The 17,772-nt window shown below is 35.6% G+C and overlaps 1 protein-coding gene across 1 annotated transcript in view; it reads left to right on the top strand.

Annotated features, from left to right (window-relative positions):
- The first annotated feature begins 4,851 nt into the window (after positions 1 to 4,851).
- Positions 4,852 to 17,772, top strand: part of LOC6559823 (rap guanine nucleotide exchange factor 4) — a 58,176-nt gene continuing 45,255 nt past the window's right edge. Inside the window, exons 1-3 of the mRNA XM_032735575.2 lie at positions 4,852 to 4,925; positions 11,410 to 11,552; positions 12,154 to 12,248. Coding sequence (XP_032591466.1) covers positions 4,891 to 4,925; positions 11,410 to 11,552; positions 12,154 to 12,248 — 273 coding nt within the window. The 5' untranslated portion in view covers positions 4,852 to 4,890. The remainder of the gene's footprint in view (positions 4,926 to 11,409; positions 11,553 to 12,153; positions 12,249 to 17,772) is intronic.

Below are 17,772 nucleotides of genomic sequence, written 5' to 3'. Positions count from 1 at the left end.
TTTTCTTCGAGTTTTCCATTATAGATCTTTGTTTTTGATCAGTATTATCTGCAATTATTATTAGCAGTGAATCGATTATGTTGACTTTCCTGCTCCTTTCGTAATATTTAATTATTCGCATTTCTCAGGCAGGCTGACATACTCGTATTTGGTGGCTTTAAGGTTTGCAACCCAACTGCTGGCGTTATTTTTGTTGCCTACAATGTTGCCGTGCAGTTTTGGCAACATGTCCACCCGTATGCTTAGCAGCACGATGGTAGAGTCACTGCAAGCACGTTTTAGCTTCCGTTTGCGTGGTTTGCCTCTTTTCTTAGCACAGTTTTTGCCTGTATGTTGCTGTTGCTGTTGCTGTCTGCCGCCAAAATGTCGAGTTGCGTGGCGTCGTTTTCGTCAGGCGTCTGATCGGCGCCTTCAGCTCCTGCAAACCGAAAATGTATTTCTTTCGCTTCGTCTAACTCGTTATATGGTGTGCATTTGCCATGCACATAAAATTTCATTTAGAAGGACATGATTTACATATATGTAAATTGATTGTTTTTTCTTATTATAATTTCTTTTTTCTTTTCTTAACTTTAGGTTACTATACTTCTTTTGAGATTGTGCTATATTCAATAAAAAAAATAAATATACACATACAATGTGTGTATTTGTATATATTTCAATAATTAACATGAGTTTCAAACCACTGTAACAATTGCCAAACTTGTTGCTAAAAACGCGCCAAAATATGAGGCAACACACATACAGACACACCACGGAAAATAACACAGAAATGCCCACCGCAGCAGTCAACACTGCAGTCATCGCGATGAGTAATTTTCACCACCCGAATACGACGGCAACCTCAACCTCAACACCAACCCCCAACCCCAACACCCAACACCCGGACAGAGCCCAGCTGTCAGCAGTGGAAAAACTCACCTGTTAGGCGCAGGATGCCTGGCCAGATGCTTCGTCTTGTTCGTATTCACACCCCTCTCCTGTGGCCAGCCGAGCCAATGGTGAATTGAGCAAGTTTCTGGTCTCTCGCACTCTCGGCACCAAACAGTTGCGACGCGACTAAGGAACGTAACGGACGTGTTAACGCTTTCAAAAGCTCAACGAAAAGTTTCTCAAATAAAATACAAATTTTTCAAAAAATTGGAAAAAGTTTTAAAAAAAGAAGGAATTCAAGAATATAATTTTCAATGTTCTAAAAAAAAATGTAATTAAAATAAATTAATTTAAATAATAAATATAATATTTATGAAAAGTGCGAATCGCGTGTTGAATTTCTCCATTGCGAATTGTCAGTCAAAGTTCAGTTTGTCGTCATCTCTCGAACACATCGAACGTGTGCAAAGAACGTGAATCGAATCGTGTTTATAAATAATATAAATAAATAATAATAGAACTCATTGAATCGGTAAACAAATGTAGATTATGCTCAGATAAAAGCTGTATATAAATTAGCATACCCTTTTAACTTAACCCATAAATATATATATACATATATATATATATATATATACATATGCCATATATTAACTGTATATTATGCACGCACTAACCAGACTAAAGCTTATGAACCACCATATTAGCTATCATTTATATAGATAATCCCAATACGTAGAAGTATATTTAATAAATCCTCAAGTTCCTTAGACTGTAGTCATTAATGTTGGACGAGGTGTATTTCCATTTGATAAACGATTTAAGTTTGCGGCTTTATTGCTTTTCACTCCTGACTATCTTACTCACTGTATACTATATCCACCGGATCTGGCCAATGGGCAATCGGAAAGTAAACCGGATCGAGAATTTGCCACGTAAGTATTCTTAAGTTCTTGCAACCTTCTTAATCAATTGGATTCGATTCCCTGCCAGTTCAATTAGGCAGCAACTGTCTACACTTTTCCACTTCAAAGTTCAATTAAGGAAAGTTTTTTACTGCTGAAAAACTTGACGGGCTAAACATGAAGTGCAAGTTACATAAAACAGCTGTTGCCCTCACACTAATTGCATTTTGCACTGAAGCGAAAACTTTACCAACCAAATCCTTCAGCAACATGTCAGAAATTGCTGTAGTTTTCGTTGTCTGTTTCCGTTTCTCGATATCATATCAAACCGTGCACAGACCGCGGTCTGATAAGGCTCTTATCAAACTACACCCACGTAGCACCAGCACAGCTTGATGATAAGGTAATACGCTGCAATGCACACAGTCACCACAATAGCAAACAAGAACAATATATAAATATATATACATATATATATAGCTTTCATATATGAACACATCCGAACACAATTCGCAACTCGTCACTTGATATACTCAACGGAAATATAGAAATATAAGAAGTATAACTTTCAACAGCATACGCAGTGGAGCATAGAGCATTGTCGACAACGGAATGGGAAGTAAATTGGTGTAATCAATGTAGCACTTTTCATTATTTATTATAAAGTTTTAATATCAATTATCCCACTCACACATCCTGCTTATAGCCTTAAGCTTTTTGTTTTGTTTGGATTTGAGTTTGATTTCATTTGGAACTTGAATAAAAAAATAAGTGAGAATTTTGTAGTCAAGAAAATTTGACTACAAAATATCCTGAACCCAGCTATTCAAATTATTATTGCAGTTTTAGGAACAAACTTAATTTTAAAAGGGAATCAGAGCACTTACACAATTACTATATTTATTTCACACTCAAATTTAATCAGATGTGGAAGTGTTCTCATTTAATAAAAAAAAAATGGCAAGTTCCGAGATTTGCTTTCTTTCCTTATTTTTTCTATCTCACTTTTTATCGCTCTCTCGCCCTCCGTCCGTTTCCTTATGTCTGTTTTTTTGTGTGTCCTCAATTTTATCAATAAACCCCCGGGTTTAGTTATTTTATTTCATTTAAATTTTAATTTAAATATTCACTCGTTGTAATTATTATTTTTTTATTATTGATTTAATAAAACAAATTTTAGTTGAACTGTTTTCTTAGATTTGCGGACGGTTTTTAGTCAACTTTAAATAAATAAATAAATACAAACATATTTTTATATATTATATATAGTAAAGAATTCAATATGGGTTTGGGTGTTTCTTAGCCGATCTTAATGACATTTTTATAGTTGCTCAATATCATTTATTAGAAGTAAATTAATCTAAATTTGTGACTTGCATTGGTATCGGACCTCGATGTGCATCGACATAAGCAAAACGAGTTGGAAGTTATTGATAAAAAAATAAATTTGATATTCGCGTGGTATGCAAGAACTTATTTTCTAAATTTGAACTCCTTAGCTCGTATGGCCTCTGAGATTATTTTGTTCATACAGACAGACAGACAAACAGATATGGCTGTTGATGATGATCAAGAATATATTTACAAAATGCTTCTGCCTGTTACATATTTTTGCACAACTTTAATATACCCTCTCTATCCATTTTTATTCGGCTCAGGGTATAAAAATTACTAGAATAGAAGCGTGGTTTTGAGTGTTATTCAGATATTATGTTACACAATTATCTAGCTGGTGCTTGCAATGAGAATTAATTATGAAGCTTTCATGAAATGCTTGCAATGGGAATTTTTCAGACAGCATTAAGCATACGTAGAAAACAATGTCATATTGTACGTCAGCGCCTTTTTGTTAAAATAATTCTGTACATGTCTAGAAAATTGTGATAATATGCTCGCACACACACACACACACACAAGCACACACATATATATATATATATATATATATATATATATATATATATATATATATTGAGTGAGAGAGAGTGAAATCTCATGAGCAAAACTTGCTTTGTTTAGGGCCAACATGCATTAAGCCCTCTAGGCAGCTGTCAGCAGTGGGCAACAAGGCCCATTAGCACACACATTCACATACACATACACACACTCAAACACACTCACACACACTCACACATGCTCACTTACATACATAAAGGGAAGCAGAGAACCCTTTTGACTGCTTTCGAGAGTGAACAACAACAATAGCACTGTGCATTAGTTTGGTTTTCATTTGTAGCAAACTAAACATATATTGTAAAATACACAATTGTAGCTGGCTCGGATATTGTTAGCCATTGGCTTAAGCCCTTTAACTGTAATGCCTTTTGCTTAATGCAATGACCTCTAAAGCTTTCTATTAGCTTGATTTGTAATGTGTATAATTTAGCTATTTATTTTTGTGATTTTGTTACCACAGTCTTAACGCCTAACTGTATTTGTTAACGTCTTCATTTACAGCTTCAACGCGGCGAGCAGACAGCGATTGGGAGCCATGTTTATGCTGTGCTTTTGAGCCATGACATGAATAACGAAATTAATTCAAATCACGTTAAATGCAATTTGTTTACACTGTAAATTGCATCTATTTGTTTCAGTTTTCAACTTATTTGAAAAAAGTTTTCGTGACAAGTCGCGTACAATATTAAGTTATCAACAAGAATATTCCACTTGTTGTCAAGTTCAGTATTCAAGGGAATTATTAATTGAAAGCCACGCTGAGTACAAACTGTTTACAATCAGCTTCAAACAGGGCCACAACTTTTGCCATCGTTTTTATTTTTGCGTTCACAATTTAAGCGGGCATTGAAATGCAATATTTATTTAACAACAACAACAACAACAACAAAAACAGCAACAGCTTTTTGGCGAAGGACAAACATTTTGGGCTCCTTACATTTGTGTTAAGCTAAACAAAAAAGTTGTGGCGTGGTCTGGCATCAAATTTATTTCAAGTTTTCAACTCTTCGAAATTTCGCAAAACTAATGTGTTAATCAATATTTCACCAATATAAACCAAATATTCTTAAAATAATAAATCAAATAAAAGTAATATAATAAGAGAATCGCTAAATAAAGTTACTATAATTATAAATAACAAAACAAATATATCAAAATGGCGATGGAATGGATAACAGCTATGGACAAACGGTAAGTGAAAATAGAGATTTCAAACAATTTTTATTATTTAAATTTCAAAATAGCTGGTCTTACACTGGTATCAGGGTATTCCGCAGTTTGTTACGCCCAACTGCAACGTTTTTTATATTTTTTCAAACTTTTTTTATTTTAACATTATGTGCAGCATATCGTACAATCAATCAAAATGTAACCGGGTACTGTAAAAAAGTTTGTAAAAATACCGGAGTCTTTTTATACTTTTCGAAGCAGTATCAGAACTAGACCTAAATTTCGGTTTGCTAGCCAAAATATTAATAATTTAAGGAAGACTTTTTGTTCACTTTAATGCTTTCATTAACAGCAAAAAGAATTTAATTGCCCACAAAGTTTTTTTTTCATACTTTGTGAAGCATGAAAGCAATTTATCAAAAAGTTCGAAAAGTTTGTCTTAATGTTATAGCGAAGCGTTAAGTATTTCTGTAAAATAAATTACCATTTATTTGAAAGATAAAGAAACAAAGTAATAATTGAAGCTCGAGAGACATTCATTTGATTCAAATTTAAGGTACACATAAATTTTCAATTTTCCACAACATTTTCTTGCACAACAAAAGTTGTTTCTCTCTCTCTCTCTCTCTCTCAACTGTCTCTCGTTTTCTCTCCTATACACACAGACACACACACACACACAATATGTTGGGCGTATGAAATCCATATGTTACATATGAAATATTTATTTCATGCTCGACACTCATCTGTCAAAAGGCAACAGCTGTGTCATTCATTAATTCATTCGTTAACTCGGCAAACGGGAGGCAAATCCAAATTAAAATGTTGGACACGGCTAGCTAAGAATTAAACGCTTTATTAAAGTACTCACACAAATGGCACTTAAGGCCCGATTCATGCTCAAAATGCAATTAGTTTATAAGAGCTGCTGGTCACTTTTTGAAATCCCTCCAAACCCTGAGGCCAGGACCTGCTATGGTCCTTTCCAGTTGATTAGCGCACTGAAGCAGCGAAAATTGAGAGCTGGAGCATAACTTGAATTGAAATTGGAGGGATTCGATTTTCAAGGGCCGCACTCAAGCGAAAATTCTGCTCATTACGAGCTATTTGCAGTAGTCTAAAACTGCACACTGGGCCATTTTTTCTTGCATAAATTCTACACATTTTTTGAGTATAACTGAAAGTTTCAAATCCTTTAGCAAAATACATAAATCCAAGCTGTTTTTTCTAGCTTGCTTAAATATATACATTTGCATTAATAACTAAATGTTAATCATGGAAATTAATCACCTTTAGCATTAAATAGAATATAAATGCTTAAAAATAAATTATTTTGCAATTGTTAATTTTATTTCTGGAGGCATAATTGCATTTTATGTTTTGGTATTAATTGTTGCAACTTTTTCGTACAAATATGGGAATAATAGTAAAACTCCTAACTAAATATGAACCTATCTTTCGTCAGGTTGGGAATTATATAAAATAATGCACGTTGAGGATGGTTTTTGTCCAGATGAGATATTAATTTCTTCTTAGATGGGTGGTAAGTGGATTGGTTAAGGTTTGTCTAATTATTATATACTTGGCACCAATTACAATTATGTAACTATAATTATCGAGTTTACAAAAAAAAAGAAGCAATCTGGCCCAGTGTGCAAATAGATCCAATAGGCGGACACTAGATCAAAATAAAATAGCTCAGAATTTTATTTTCGCAGCAGTTTATGGAGTAGAAAGCATCATTAGTCCAAGTGGCAAAGCGTTTCGGGACTATTACTTTGGGGCAGATGCTACTTGAATTTCACTAAAAATCGCTTGCATGCAATCAAAGGCTGTCAGGGGCGTTGTTGCCACACACCCACGCAATCAATCCGAACTTGCCCGCTGGCGGCTTAAATGAACATCGCATCGTGCATAGCAACCTGCCAAAAATCCAGGATAAAATCCAGGGTCAGCTAGCAAAAAGGTCAAGAGCAGGGGGCTCTAATCACACACACACACATAAACCCAGACTAACATAGCAAACATACATACATACATATTCAACAGACTGTTTGCTTTGTGATTTTGCAACGGTTTCTGTATATCCAGCAAATATTTGTACTTTCCGCATTTGTTTGGCTCTTTTTATGTTACATTTTAATTCGAACACTGCCTGAAACAATAAGCACGTACAGTTCTCGCTTTCAGCAGTTGCTAGTGACAGCATCACGGATTTCTTGTAAACGTGTTTGACTTTGTGTAACAAGTCTAAGACTTCCAGTGCTAATATATGTTGGCACACACTCTCCTCGCCAGTGGACTATGACACCCCTTAAATCAGATTATTTAGATGCCAGACTCTTGATTTTGTTTTTAATCAAACTATATTTAATTGTTTTAAATTTACCGGAATTTAGTTATATTTATGGTTATATATTAAAAATAATATTATTACTTTAATTGCCCCTATAAATTCCTAATCAATCACCTCAATATATTTAAAAATTCAGCAAAAATGTATTTAGAAAATGCGTCGGCTTCAAAATTCATCATTCAAAAAAGCAAACTCTGTTTAAGAACATTCTGATTATTTTTAATTTAAAAATTACATAAATATAAGCTAATTGCAGTATTTTACATTTGCAAAAAGAATAAAGTTTTTCAATACATCAGTGGATATCAAAGTGTTTCCCAAATATTATTAATGCTGTTGTCTTTATTTAAATAAAACAATTTCTGGCAAAGCAAAAACTAATTGAAAGTAAAGCCTATATTTCTGCACCTTTTTTACTCATTTGAGGTGTCAATCTAAAATCGAAATCCAAATAGCCAAATAGCCTTGCAGATTGATAAGTTTATATGAAGACTAGATTGATTTGTCTGTTAATGCCGAGAGCATTATAATAAATCACTGATAACATTGTCTACTACATCTTCTGCCTATTAGACTCATTCGCACAGCATTCCAGTTTGGCCCATGATAAGAAAAGGAGGAACAGAAGGAATGTCGTATAATTCACGTATTTATATTGCAATTTCATGCGAAATTAAGTGCATTTTTTTTTCATGAGGCAACTTCATTTGCATTTTAGCCAAGAAACGACTGGCGATAAAGCAATGTCAGAGAATCGAAATTTTCGCACCACAATTGCCACAAAATAAATGAATTAATTTTCGGGCGAAATTAATGGTTGCTTCTGCAAAAGTCACGCAAGCAAATCTTTAGCTCGTAATGCGGTAATTCTGTTTATCAAGACCGATCTGAGGAGGTTAACAGCGCAGCTCGAGAGCAATCAGGACAAATAGGACAGACACACAGGAGCAGACACATAGGCCAACTACGGTGGCCAACAATTGATATTGATGTGCTTGAGTTTACAAGTAGCTCTAGTCTGGAGAAGAGTGTCCCTTAACCTGCTTTCAGCTAAACATGTGCGGCTTGGCGCATGTTTATCATACGCCACGTGTGCAGCTCAGCAAGAGCTTTATGCATTTTTCAATTTAAAGTTATTTTCGACTGTCTGGCAGTTTCTGTTCACCACAGGACAATTATAAAAAGGCAACTTTGCATTTGGCAGAACCACAAAATGCTATTATAATAAACAACAGGACGCCTGAGGCCGTGCCCCTCAACTCGCTTCCGGCATTTTCGCCGCAGCCCAAACACTCGTTTCACTATAAAGCATGCTACATTCTCTCCAAACTCACATAAACATACACTCGGAAAAAATGAAAAAACCGACATAAAATTAAAATATTTAAAAAATCAACTATGCTCTTTAGAAATAATATCTAAGCGATACAAATTTCTTAACATTGTAAAGGATTTTTTCTATTTTTCAGAAATATTTTCTATTATTGGGAAATATATTTCTAGAAAGGATACCCTTATTTTTAGAAAAAATTCCTTTCTTAAATTCAATATAGAAATCTTTTATCTAAATTTAAAAAAAGTCAACTAATGAATTACGAAATAAAAACACTTGAAATATAAATTCTCAATAATAAGGTGAGCTGCCCTTGGTGCCAATGTTTTCTCTATTTTCTAAATGTCAGGGAGACTTTTTTTCTAAGTGTACATACCATAGAACAGACATGGCACTTAGCCGTGCCGCTGTTTGGTTAACGACAGCAACAGCCAGCAACGCCCAGTCGCTGAGGGCCCTTACACAATAAGGCCTATAAATTATGTATGAGTGCGGCCAAAGACAACTCTCCCCCAACTCCGCATGCAGCTACTGCTGCTGCTCCTGTTGGAGCTGTTAAGCTTCCGCTCACCTTCAACTGTGCCAAAAAGTAGACACTACCATATTAAAGTGGCATCCTGTCACACAGACACACACACACACACACACACACACATACACGTTTAAACACACATAAAGACTAAGTGAGGCACACTCAGTGAAAACAGCTTTGTTGATTTTGATTTAGAGTAAAAGTTGCCTTGTTCGCATCTGCCCATTTTATGGCATTTTTAATTAACTTAAAAACACAAACATTTAAGCTAGAATAACTGTCTGTTTCATTTTTTACCATACCATTCAAAATAAATACAGCTGAGTATAAGCATGAATTGAGTTGCTTTGCTCTTAAGTGTATTTGGAATGAAAAACAAAATTTAGCTGACAAATATTGAGTCGTCCAGTTATTGACCTAAGTGTTTTTCATAGATTAAATATGTGCACTATGCTAAAAAGATAATGGAATATTTAATTGGTAAAATAAGGCGTTTGAAGTTGGGAGTTGAGAGTCAGCTTTCTGGATCGATATGTAGTTTTAATCTGTTTTCAAAGCAGATTTTCTCTTTTGTTGCTGATTTCGTATTCACAAATTTGTTAAGGTTATTTTATCCAATGTTAAAGTCACGGTTTCAGCACCTGAGCCTCCCACCTGGTCCGTATAATTTTAGCTCAGCCTTACTTTGAGGAAGCTGAATCCTTGACCTAGGCATGAATTGTGGCTGTGGCAGCGCCACTCTTGGAAAAAAAAACTGAGATATGGTAAAAGAAACAGGCTATTGCAAACACGTCTAAAGTTGTGCGCTTGGCAATTAGTTGCTGGCTATACTTGACTTAAACTTTTCTTCTGCTTTAGTTAGAGCTTCCGTTTCCGGCTACGTGGCTGCTCTTCCACAGACCAATTTTACAATATTTATTTTTACATTTTTATTTTAAAAATGTAAACATGGCGAAAAAGGAAGCGAACGTATTATTTGCATATTTATTTCGAGCCCCCTCCAATTCCAAATGGCATTAAGTTTTTATTTTTTAATATCCAGCATTGTTGTATTTTTATTTTGCTTTCTTCATTTGCATTTCTCTCAATGGCATTTTTCCCCGTGGCTTTGTCCACTGGCAGTCATAAAACCAATACAGCTGTAGCACTCTGAATGGCACTCACTTAAAAACTGCAAATACTCATATTCATTCACTAAGTCCATAAGGAATGAGTGCTTGCAGTTTTCAAATGAGTGCCATTGAAAGTGCTTTTGTTGATGTGTTTTATTTCTTCTCTGACACAGTTTATTGCGTTATATTGTCCGACCCGGCACACAGCAGGCGCCTTGAGTTATAAAGTCTCTCAGAGTTTAGCTTAAGCACTGGAATAGTCCATAAATATTTTAAAATTCTGTTCCTGAACTGGCTTTTTATTTGAGTCAACTAAATGCAATAATAATTAAAGAAAGTGTTTGCGCATTTTAATAGCTTTATTTGAATTAATAACACAATGATAATTCCGAAACGTTATAAAGTTTATTTCCAATATATATTGAGATTAGAAGCAAATGAAGGTTTGAAGCCAATTGCTAAAACAATCGATAAACTGGTGTTCACATATAATTAAGACTTACAATAAGCTATTTATATTAAGCCACACGGCGCGCCAAATTCAAGCAAGTTAACAATCAATAATCAATTAAAAGATTAAAGAGAGAAAGCATTGAATTTTGTATTTACCCAAAACTTTAATAAAATCTTAAAGAGCAGCAGTGAACAAATTGAAAGAAACTGAGATCTAGGTAAGAAAATTACATGAATTTTTGCTAGTGAAAAAATATTGATATATTTAAATATATACAACTTAGAAAGAGGAGCGTATTTGTATTTAAAACGTGTATTTATATCTGTATACGTATTAATTGTTTTGAAATTCATATTCAATATTCTTTCTTTTTCTGTACAAACATTTTGCCTTTTTAAGCAGCTACTAGTTAGAGAATAATCGATAATAATCGGCAATCTCGGATCGATATTCAACACAATAGTTGTGTTTCCACTTAAATATACCTCAAATTAACATTAATATGCGTCCACCTCTGATTACATTGTATTAGTCCCTATTATTACAGCAACCATTTAACAACAAGAAATTGCAATTATTTGTTTAGTAATTCATGTAAACGACACTTGGAAAGAAAGTTCTACTTAATGAAAATTCTTTAATAAAAAACGAAATTTGCTTGCTGTTGAAATTGCATGTTTTATTTATTAATATATTTTATTTCTTTGCTCATTTGCAGTCCTTGTGATCGTAACTTACGTGATGTGGAACTAATTTCCTGTCGCTTGCGTCGCGTGGAGCCGCTGTGTCGCCTGCCAGGGTCAGCCTTGCAGCAGTTGGCAATGTGTGGTTTCTACGAGGACTTGGAGAAGGGCGTCACACGTAAGTGTCATTATTAAATTAATTATGTAGGCGGCACAGAACACCGCTCGTCCCAGCAACAACTACAATACTCCATTATACATTTTTAAAGTGAATATTTTATTCCTTTAGAAAAAAATACATCAATTTTTTACCCACTATTTCTATAATCTGATACCGAAGATAAATGAGCATATTTTATGCGAGAAGAGAATATTTCATGCAATGTCCGTCATGCTGTCGGTCCGTCTGAATGAAGGATAGGGACTTGAAACTGGTCTGTGTTATGAAATTGATAAATTTGATAATCGCAAATCAATAAAACTATATATCACTGTACAATTTTAAAGCTAGACTAACCGAATTTGTAAAGTATCCTCGTTGGCCAGGATAAATATTGATGTATTAAAACAAAAGCGTACAACGTTCGTAATTTTAAAGCTATTAATATTATTGACTCGGCAAATTTAAACAGCACATTAATATTCATTAGTTGAGGTACACCCATTTGCCCATCGCAGATCCCACTCCGGAATCAGAGTATTCCGCAGTCGGTTCCATCCGACTGCAATGTTCTTACTTGTATTTTTTTTCTTATTTTCCTTTTTTTTATTGCGTGCAGTTTTTCGTGCTGGGGAGCAAGGACGATTCTGGTATGCGGTTCTCGGCGGTTCACTGGAGGTGCGTTACCATGCCCATGCCGATGCCGACGGAAAGGTGAGTGCACCCACATAAATGTGAAATATGTATGTGGCATGCATACAACACGTATAGAATACACAATACATATTATAGTATATGGGACATGAATGAAGCGCTTTACAGGCACAACGACTGTCATGCCATGTGAAAACAATGCACGGCTTGAACAATATAATTGACGGCGATTATATCGATAGGATGCGGGCACAAAAAATGGTTATGCATCGACGAACTGGCAGCGGGTACAGGGTACTGGGTATGAAGATGGAGAATGGGGCTGTTGCTCGGCATGTTCAATATGTCGATTCGATTGCCAAGTGGGTGCTGTGGTTGAGGGGCTCTGAGGGGCTTGTCAGAGCTGTGGCCTTTTATCTGTCGTAATGGGTTGCCCAAAACTGCTGACAGCGCTATTGTGCATCCAGGTCCTTGGCATGTGCCAGTGTCATAACATTTCTCTATTTTTGCCAGCAGTTTTTTTTTTATATTTTTTCATTTGCCAGCCTTTTGCAGTTTTTTCTTCTTTCTTTTTCACTATTGTGCTGGCCGCACACAGCCACAGCACATTAATTTCCGCTCGGATATTGACCAGTCTTCATTCAACGCTGTCGATGCCTTTTTGCTAACCTCTCTGCACACTCGGCCCATGGTCGAGTACACTTTTTGCACGGTCTCGAGCACGAGTACATTTCCCCCCAACCCTCCCTCCAAAAAGGTGTCGGCTAATTGAAATGGGCGCTTGGCCAAGCAAATTAACTGCTCGCAAGTGGGAGTGTGTGAGAGTTTAGGAGTGTGGGAGTGTTGGAGAGTGTGTGCTTGTGAAGTGTTTGTATACCATAGAAATTTGAGAAATATATGCAAGTGCACCACGGTAACACGAGCTCTAAGCTATTCAGCGCTGTGGTCGCCACCATTCCGAAAGTGAACTGAACTAATTTGGCCAAATTACATTTTTGGTTGCTGTGAATTTTAAAGAAATTTTAGATATGGCTTTCATAATAAGCGCAGATTTAATGTGGCTTCCTAAAACTATGAGTTTTTCAGTTGAATTGATTTTTCACGCCCTTTGAAAAATTAATTGTCCGAGTTTGAGTTTTATTTAAATGCCGAAAATAAAACGCATTTAAATTCAATTTTTTAGATATTTTTATTCAGAAAATATCAACTAGTTGAAATTTGTAATAAATAATTTAATTATATTATAATTTTATGATATACGTAAAAAATGCTATAATTAATCATTAAAATAACTAGGAGTATTAATAGGTGCTATGAATATCCGATTATTTACGAGATGTTTATTTTAAACTTATAACAAGTACTTAAAGCCTTCAATTTAACTATTCACTATTGCAGAAAATGTAATGGCTTTGTCTAGCAAGAATGTTGAAGAGATTAATTCGATGGATAAGTGTGTAGATATATCCATTTCCATCAGATCATTTGACTGTGTTACAGCAGCTTATTCAAATGGAAATGATAAATCGACTACTTTATGGATTTGATTATATTCTTAAATAAATAAATATATATGTGCTTAGTCATGTTGTTCACTGAATAAGTTTATTCGATTTTCGAAAGCTTTGCAATAAAAGCGGCTAAAATGAAGCTCAGCCTTCGGGGGGATTCCTTGGTTGGGATGCCTTCCAATCAGTGTCCACGTCAACATTTTCTGATCTAATTCTATGCACGTATTTGCATAATTTTTCACTTGATTTATTTAGGCAGAAACATTAGAAACATTTGCCAGTGGCGAGCGCTCGTAATTACAGGCCCATAAATTATGCATATTTGGTGAGCTCTAGGCCATATTCCGGGCACCCTGTGAAAGAGCCGAATGAAAGAAACTGTATTTGACACTTTATTAAAAAATAATACAAAAAAAAATGAAAACAAGAAGAAGACAAAGAAGGTAATTTTAATGAATGAACTGAGCGCGTTGAAGTTGATGCTGATGTTGATGTTGTTTCTAGCGTGTGACACGCAAAACCCAATTTCATTTCGGATTTCAGCTAAAAATATGTGCGAGGGAAAAGCCAAAAAATTAAAAACAGAAAATACAACGTTGAGCATACAACAAACAATCAAATGAAGTATTCCGAGAGCGTCAAGACCTATCAATAGCCGCACAATTAATTTCTAGTGTGATACTGAAAAGTAGAGAAGCATTCGAGTTGAAATTTGAAAATGGAAATGGAAATGGAAAAGAAAAAGAAACAGAAGCCAAAATGTATGTGCGACTTGCAGTCAGCGACCATTTGGTGTGAGTTCCGCTCAACCGGATTTCCAGACACCAGCAGCTTACGTGACACAGAGCAGGGTTAGTGAGGGGAGGTTGCTGCGGGGGGAGGTCAAATGTTGATGATTTCAGCTCACGGAATAGCAGCTAATTTTGATCTAATGGTATACGAAGAGCAGCTGGCAAAAGATACAAATTGCAGCTCATTTATAAACGTCTCACTTTGACTGGCCTCAAGTCAAGGGCGGCCATGTGGGAGTGGGCGTGGCCAGGCACACCCACACCGCACCACACACACAGACACACATTAAGTGAGTGCACCTGTTAACCGTTATAATTAAATAATATGACAGTGCAATGGCCAAGAGCAATATTTTTGCACCCTTCAACTTCGTTGCACAGTTGCTTGTCTGTCGTAACTTGTAGCTTGTAATTCGTGTATCTTGTATCTGAAAACTGTAGCTGGCATGTAAGCCCGTTTTCCGAAGTTCGTTTGGAATTACACGATTAATCTTTGTAGAGTGTTGACGCCGACAACATGACTCCAATTAAAATGATTTTATAATTATAGTCGGCGTGCCTGGCCATCAAATTAGCTGCGCTATCCTTCAGCCCAAACTCATCAAAACTAATGAAAATATAGAAATATGTTAACCCACATATAATTGGACGGTCATTAGCTTGCTGGCAGGCAACACAGTTACTTCCTCTCAAATATATAAAACATTGATGACCACCCAGCACGAACCGCATATCAATATCCCAAGTTCAAATTCTTTGACAGTCAAACTTTTTTTTTACGGTGAAAGCATAAAATGTCAACGACGGTATTTTGTGGGCGATTCAGATCAATAACTTCAGAAATGCTGCCTGTCTCATAACTCATATGCATGCAGTGAAATTTTAAGAGAAAAAAAAAGAAAACTTATTTAAATATTACAGCTTTAAGCAGCAGTAGCAGCATCAACAGAGGCAGCAGCTGCGGCAGTCCGCAATTTCCGTCTCTATCAAAAGCCGGAAGCATTCCAATTTTGGCCAAAAAAGAACCGCATACCACAATGGACAGGCAGACTACACAACATATACACGAATCGAGCACACAAATTCAAACATAAAACACACACACACAAACATACTTTGGCCTCTTTAGTGGCAGAAATAACAACAGCATTTAGTCTGGCCCCATTTGGAAATCTTTAATTAGTTATTAAGTATAGAGCTGTGCCAACTGACTGCTTGGCAAACGTGGTCAGTTTTATTGGCATCATTTGCATATGCCGCTACCAAATTGAGAAAGACCAGTAACTTGGCATTTGCCTTGTAATCAGAATTAGAATCAGAATCACAACAAAAACAACACTTGCGAATAATCAAAATCGAATTACAACTAGGAGAATTTCAAATATCAATCGTCAATCAGTTCGTTAGTGGTTAACAGTGAGAAGTAGGTGGCAATTTCCTCTTTTCTATCTAATCAATGCATTAATTAAACACTTGCAATACCACTAACTGGCATTTAATAGCTGCGAAAACACTCCAAGTCTCTCAGCCAAAGCGCCAACTGATGAACTTTTTCAGTCAATTGACGATGAACTTGATGGACGCTGATTGCAAAGATTATGCACATCACTTTGGGGTTGACAAGCGAACGCAGCCAGAGAAATGCCACTTGAGACAGCAATAACAACGATTTGTCGCTTTTCATTAAAACAGATTATTTATATACATAGCAGCATGCATGCTGTAAGTATGGGTGTGTATCTGTGTTTGTATTTGTTTTGGGCAATGGAAATGCAAACAATCAGAGCAATATGTTTGAGTTGCTGTCAAACAAGTTGGGCCCCGGCTAATCTTGTCATAGCGATCGTAGACGAAGTATGTAAGTAGCCCACATACAAATATCCAATATATTGCTGCTCGGCAGACGTGTATGAGCTTGTGCGCGACCGAATGTATCTTTTGGATAGTCTTGCTGCCGCCACAGAAATTAATACGTGCTCAACACTCCAGCAGCGCACACACAACTCGCTCGACGAGTCTCTCGAGTCTGCGTCTAAATTCGAGTCTGCGGTTTCTGTTCGAGGCGCCGGCGAACTCTACTTTTTGCACGTAGTGCATTAAAAAAAAAGAAAAGAAGAAGAAAACGTTGGCTTCAGCCCAATCAATATTGGTATCGGTATCGGTTTCGTTATAGGCTAAGCCTTATCTTGTTTTAGTTTACGAGTCAAGCGTGGTCTTCATAACCATCCTCAACGAGGTAGTCGTCGTCGTCGAGTGGGTGTCTTCAAATCGCGGGCGTGTGTAAATATTTATTTTGCAAAAGCAAAAGCAAAAAAAAAAATGGAAAAATAATAAGAATTGCAAGAAATTGCAGAAAATACGAAAAATAAAGTCGTTAAATTATTGTGGCTATAAAAGCAACCTGAAAACCTATACGAGTTGCATTGCCTGCAATGAAATAAATGTAAACACAACGCGATGCATGTTTTATAATTGTTTATGCAACAAGAAATTAATAACAACAACAAAGTGCAATTGTTATAAACAATTTATGGCTCGAATGAATTATACACACACACACACGCATACCCCGAATACGCAATGATTTCTCATTTCATGTTAAGTCAACGCCAAAAGCGAAACGAAAAGCGAAATGCAAGTGAATTATTTATGAGTGCAGCTCGCCATTCATTCATTGATACGAAGGCTAACTAAATATTGTAAGCAAAACAACAACAACAAAAAAAAACAACAATTTAAATAACAGCTGAATAAACTTATGGATTAATCCGCTGTATATGGAATGCAAACGATTTACTAGGTTCGTATGCAATTTACTTAAAGTTATATTTTTACATTCTTTTAAACCATTTTATATTTTTGCGGTTAACAAAGCAATTGTCATAAAGATAAGAAAGCGTCTAGTATGATCTTCGATTTGGTGTGAGTGCGTGGGTAGTTTAAGAACTAGTTGGCAAAAGCAAATGGGTTTCAACTTGACTTAAGTGTTTGCGTGCTGAAAGCAAATTAAATGTCAGTGGGCAGTCAAGGAATTTATTAACACTTCCGGCTACATGACTAAAAATAAAATAAGAGTCATAAAGAAATATCGAAATAAAACTTTTCAAAAATTATATAATCTTAATTTTTATAAGAAATTGTTAAACGCCCTCTCTGAGCAAAAGCATTTAAAAAATATGCTAAATCGCCTAAAATGTTGTAAATATTTGAAAAGGCCGCCTTTGTCAATATTTGCATAATTTCTCAATAAACACCTATTATGAATGAATGAATGAATTTATC

Source organism: Drosophila grimshawi, unplaced genomic scaffold (genome assembly GCF_018153295.1).
Source record: "Drosophila grimshawi isolate 15287-2541.00 unplaced genomic scaffold, ASM1815329v1 contig_1369, whole genome shotgun sequence".
Classification (NCBI taxonomy): domain Eukaryota; kingdom Metazoa; phylum Arthropoda; class Insecta; order Diptera; family Drosophilidae; genus Drosophila; species Drosophila grimshawi.
The sequence above is the reverse complement of the archived record's forward strand: the minus strand, read 5'-3'. Positions and strand labels throughout refer to the sequence as shown.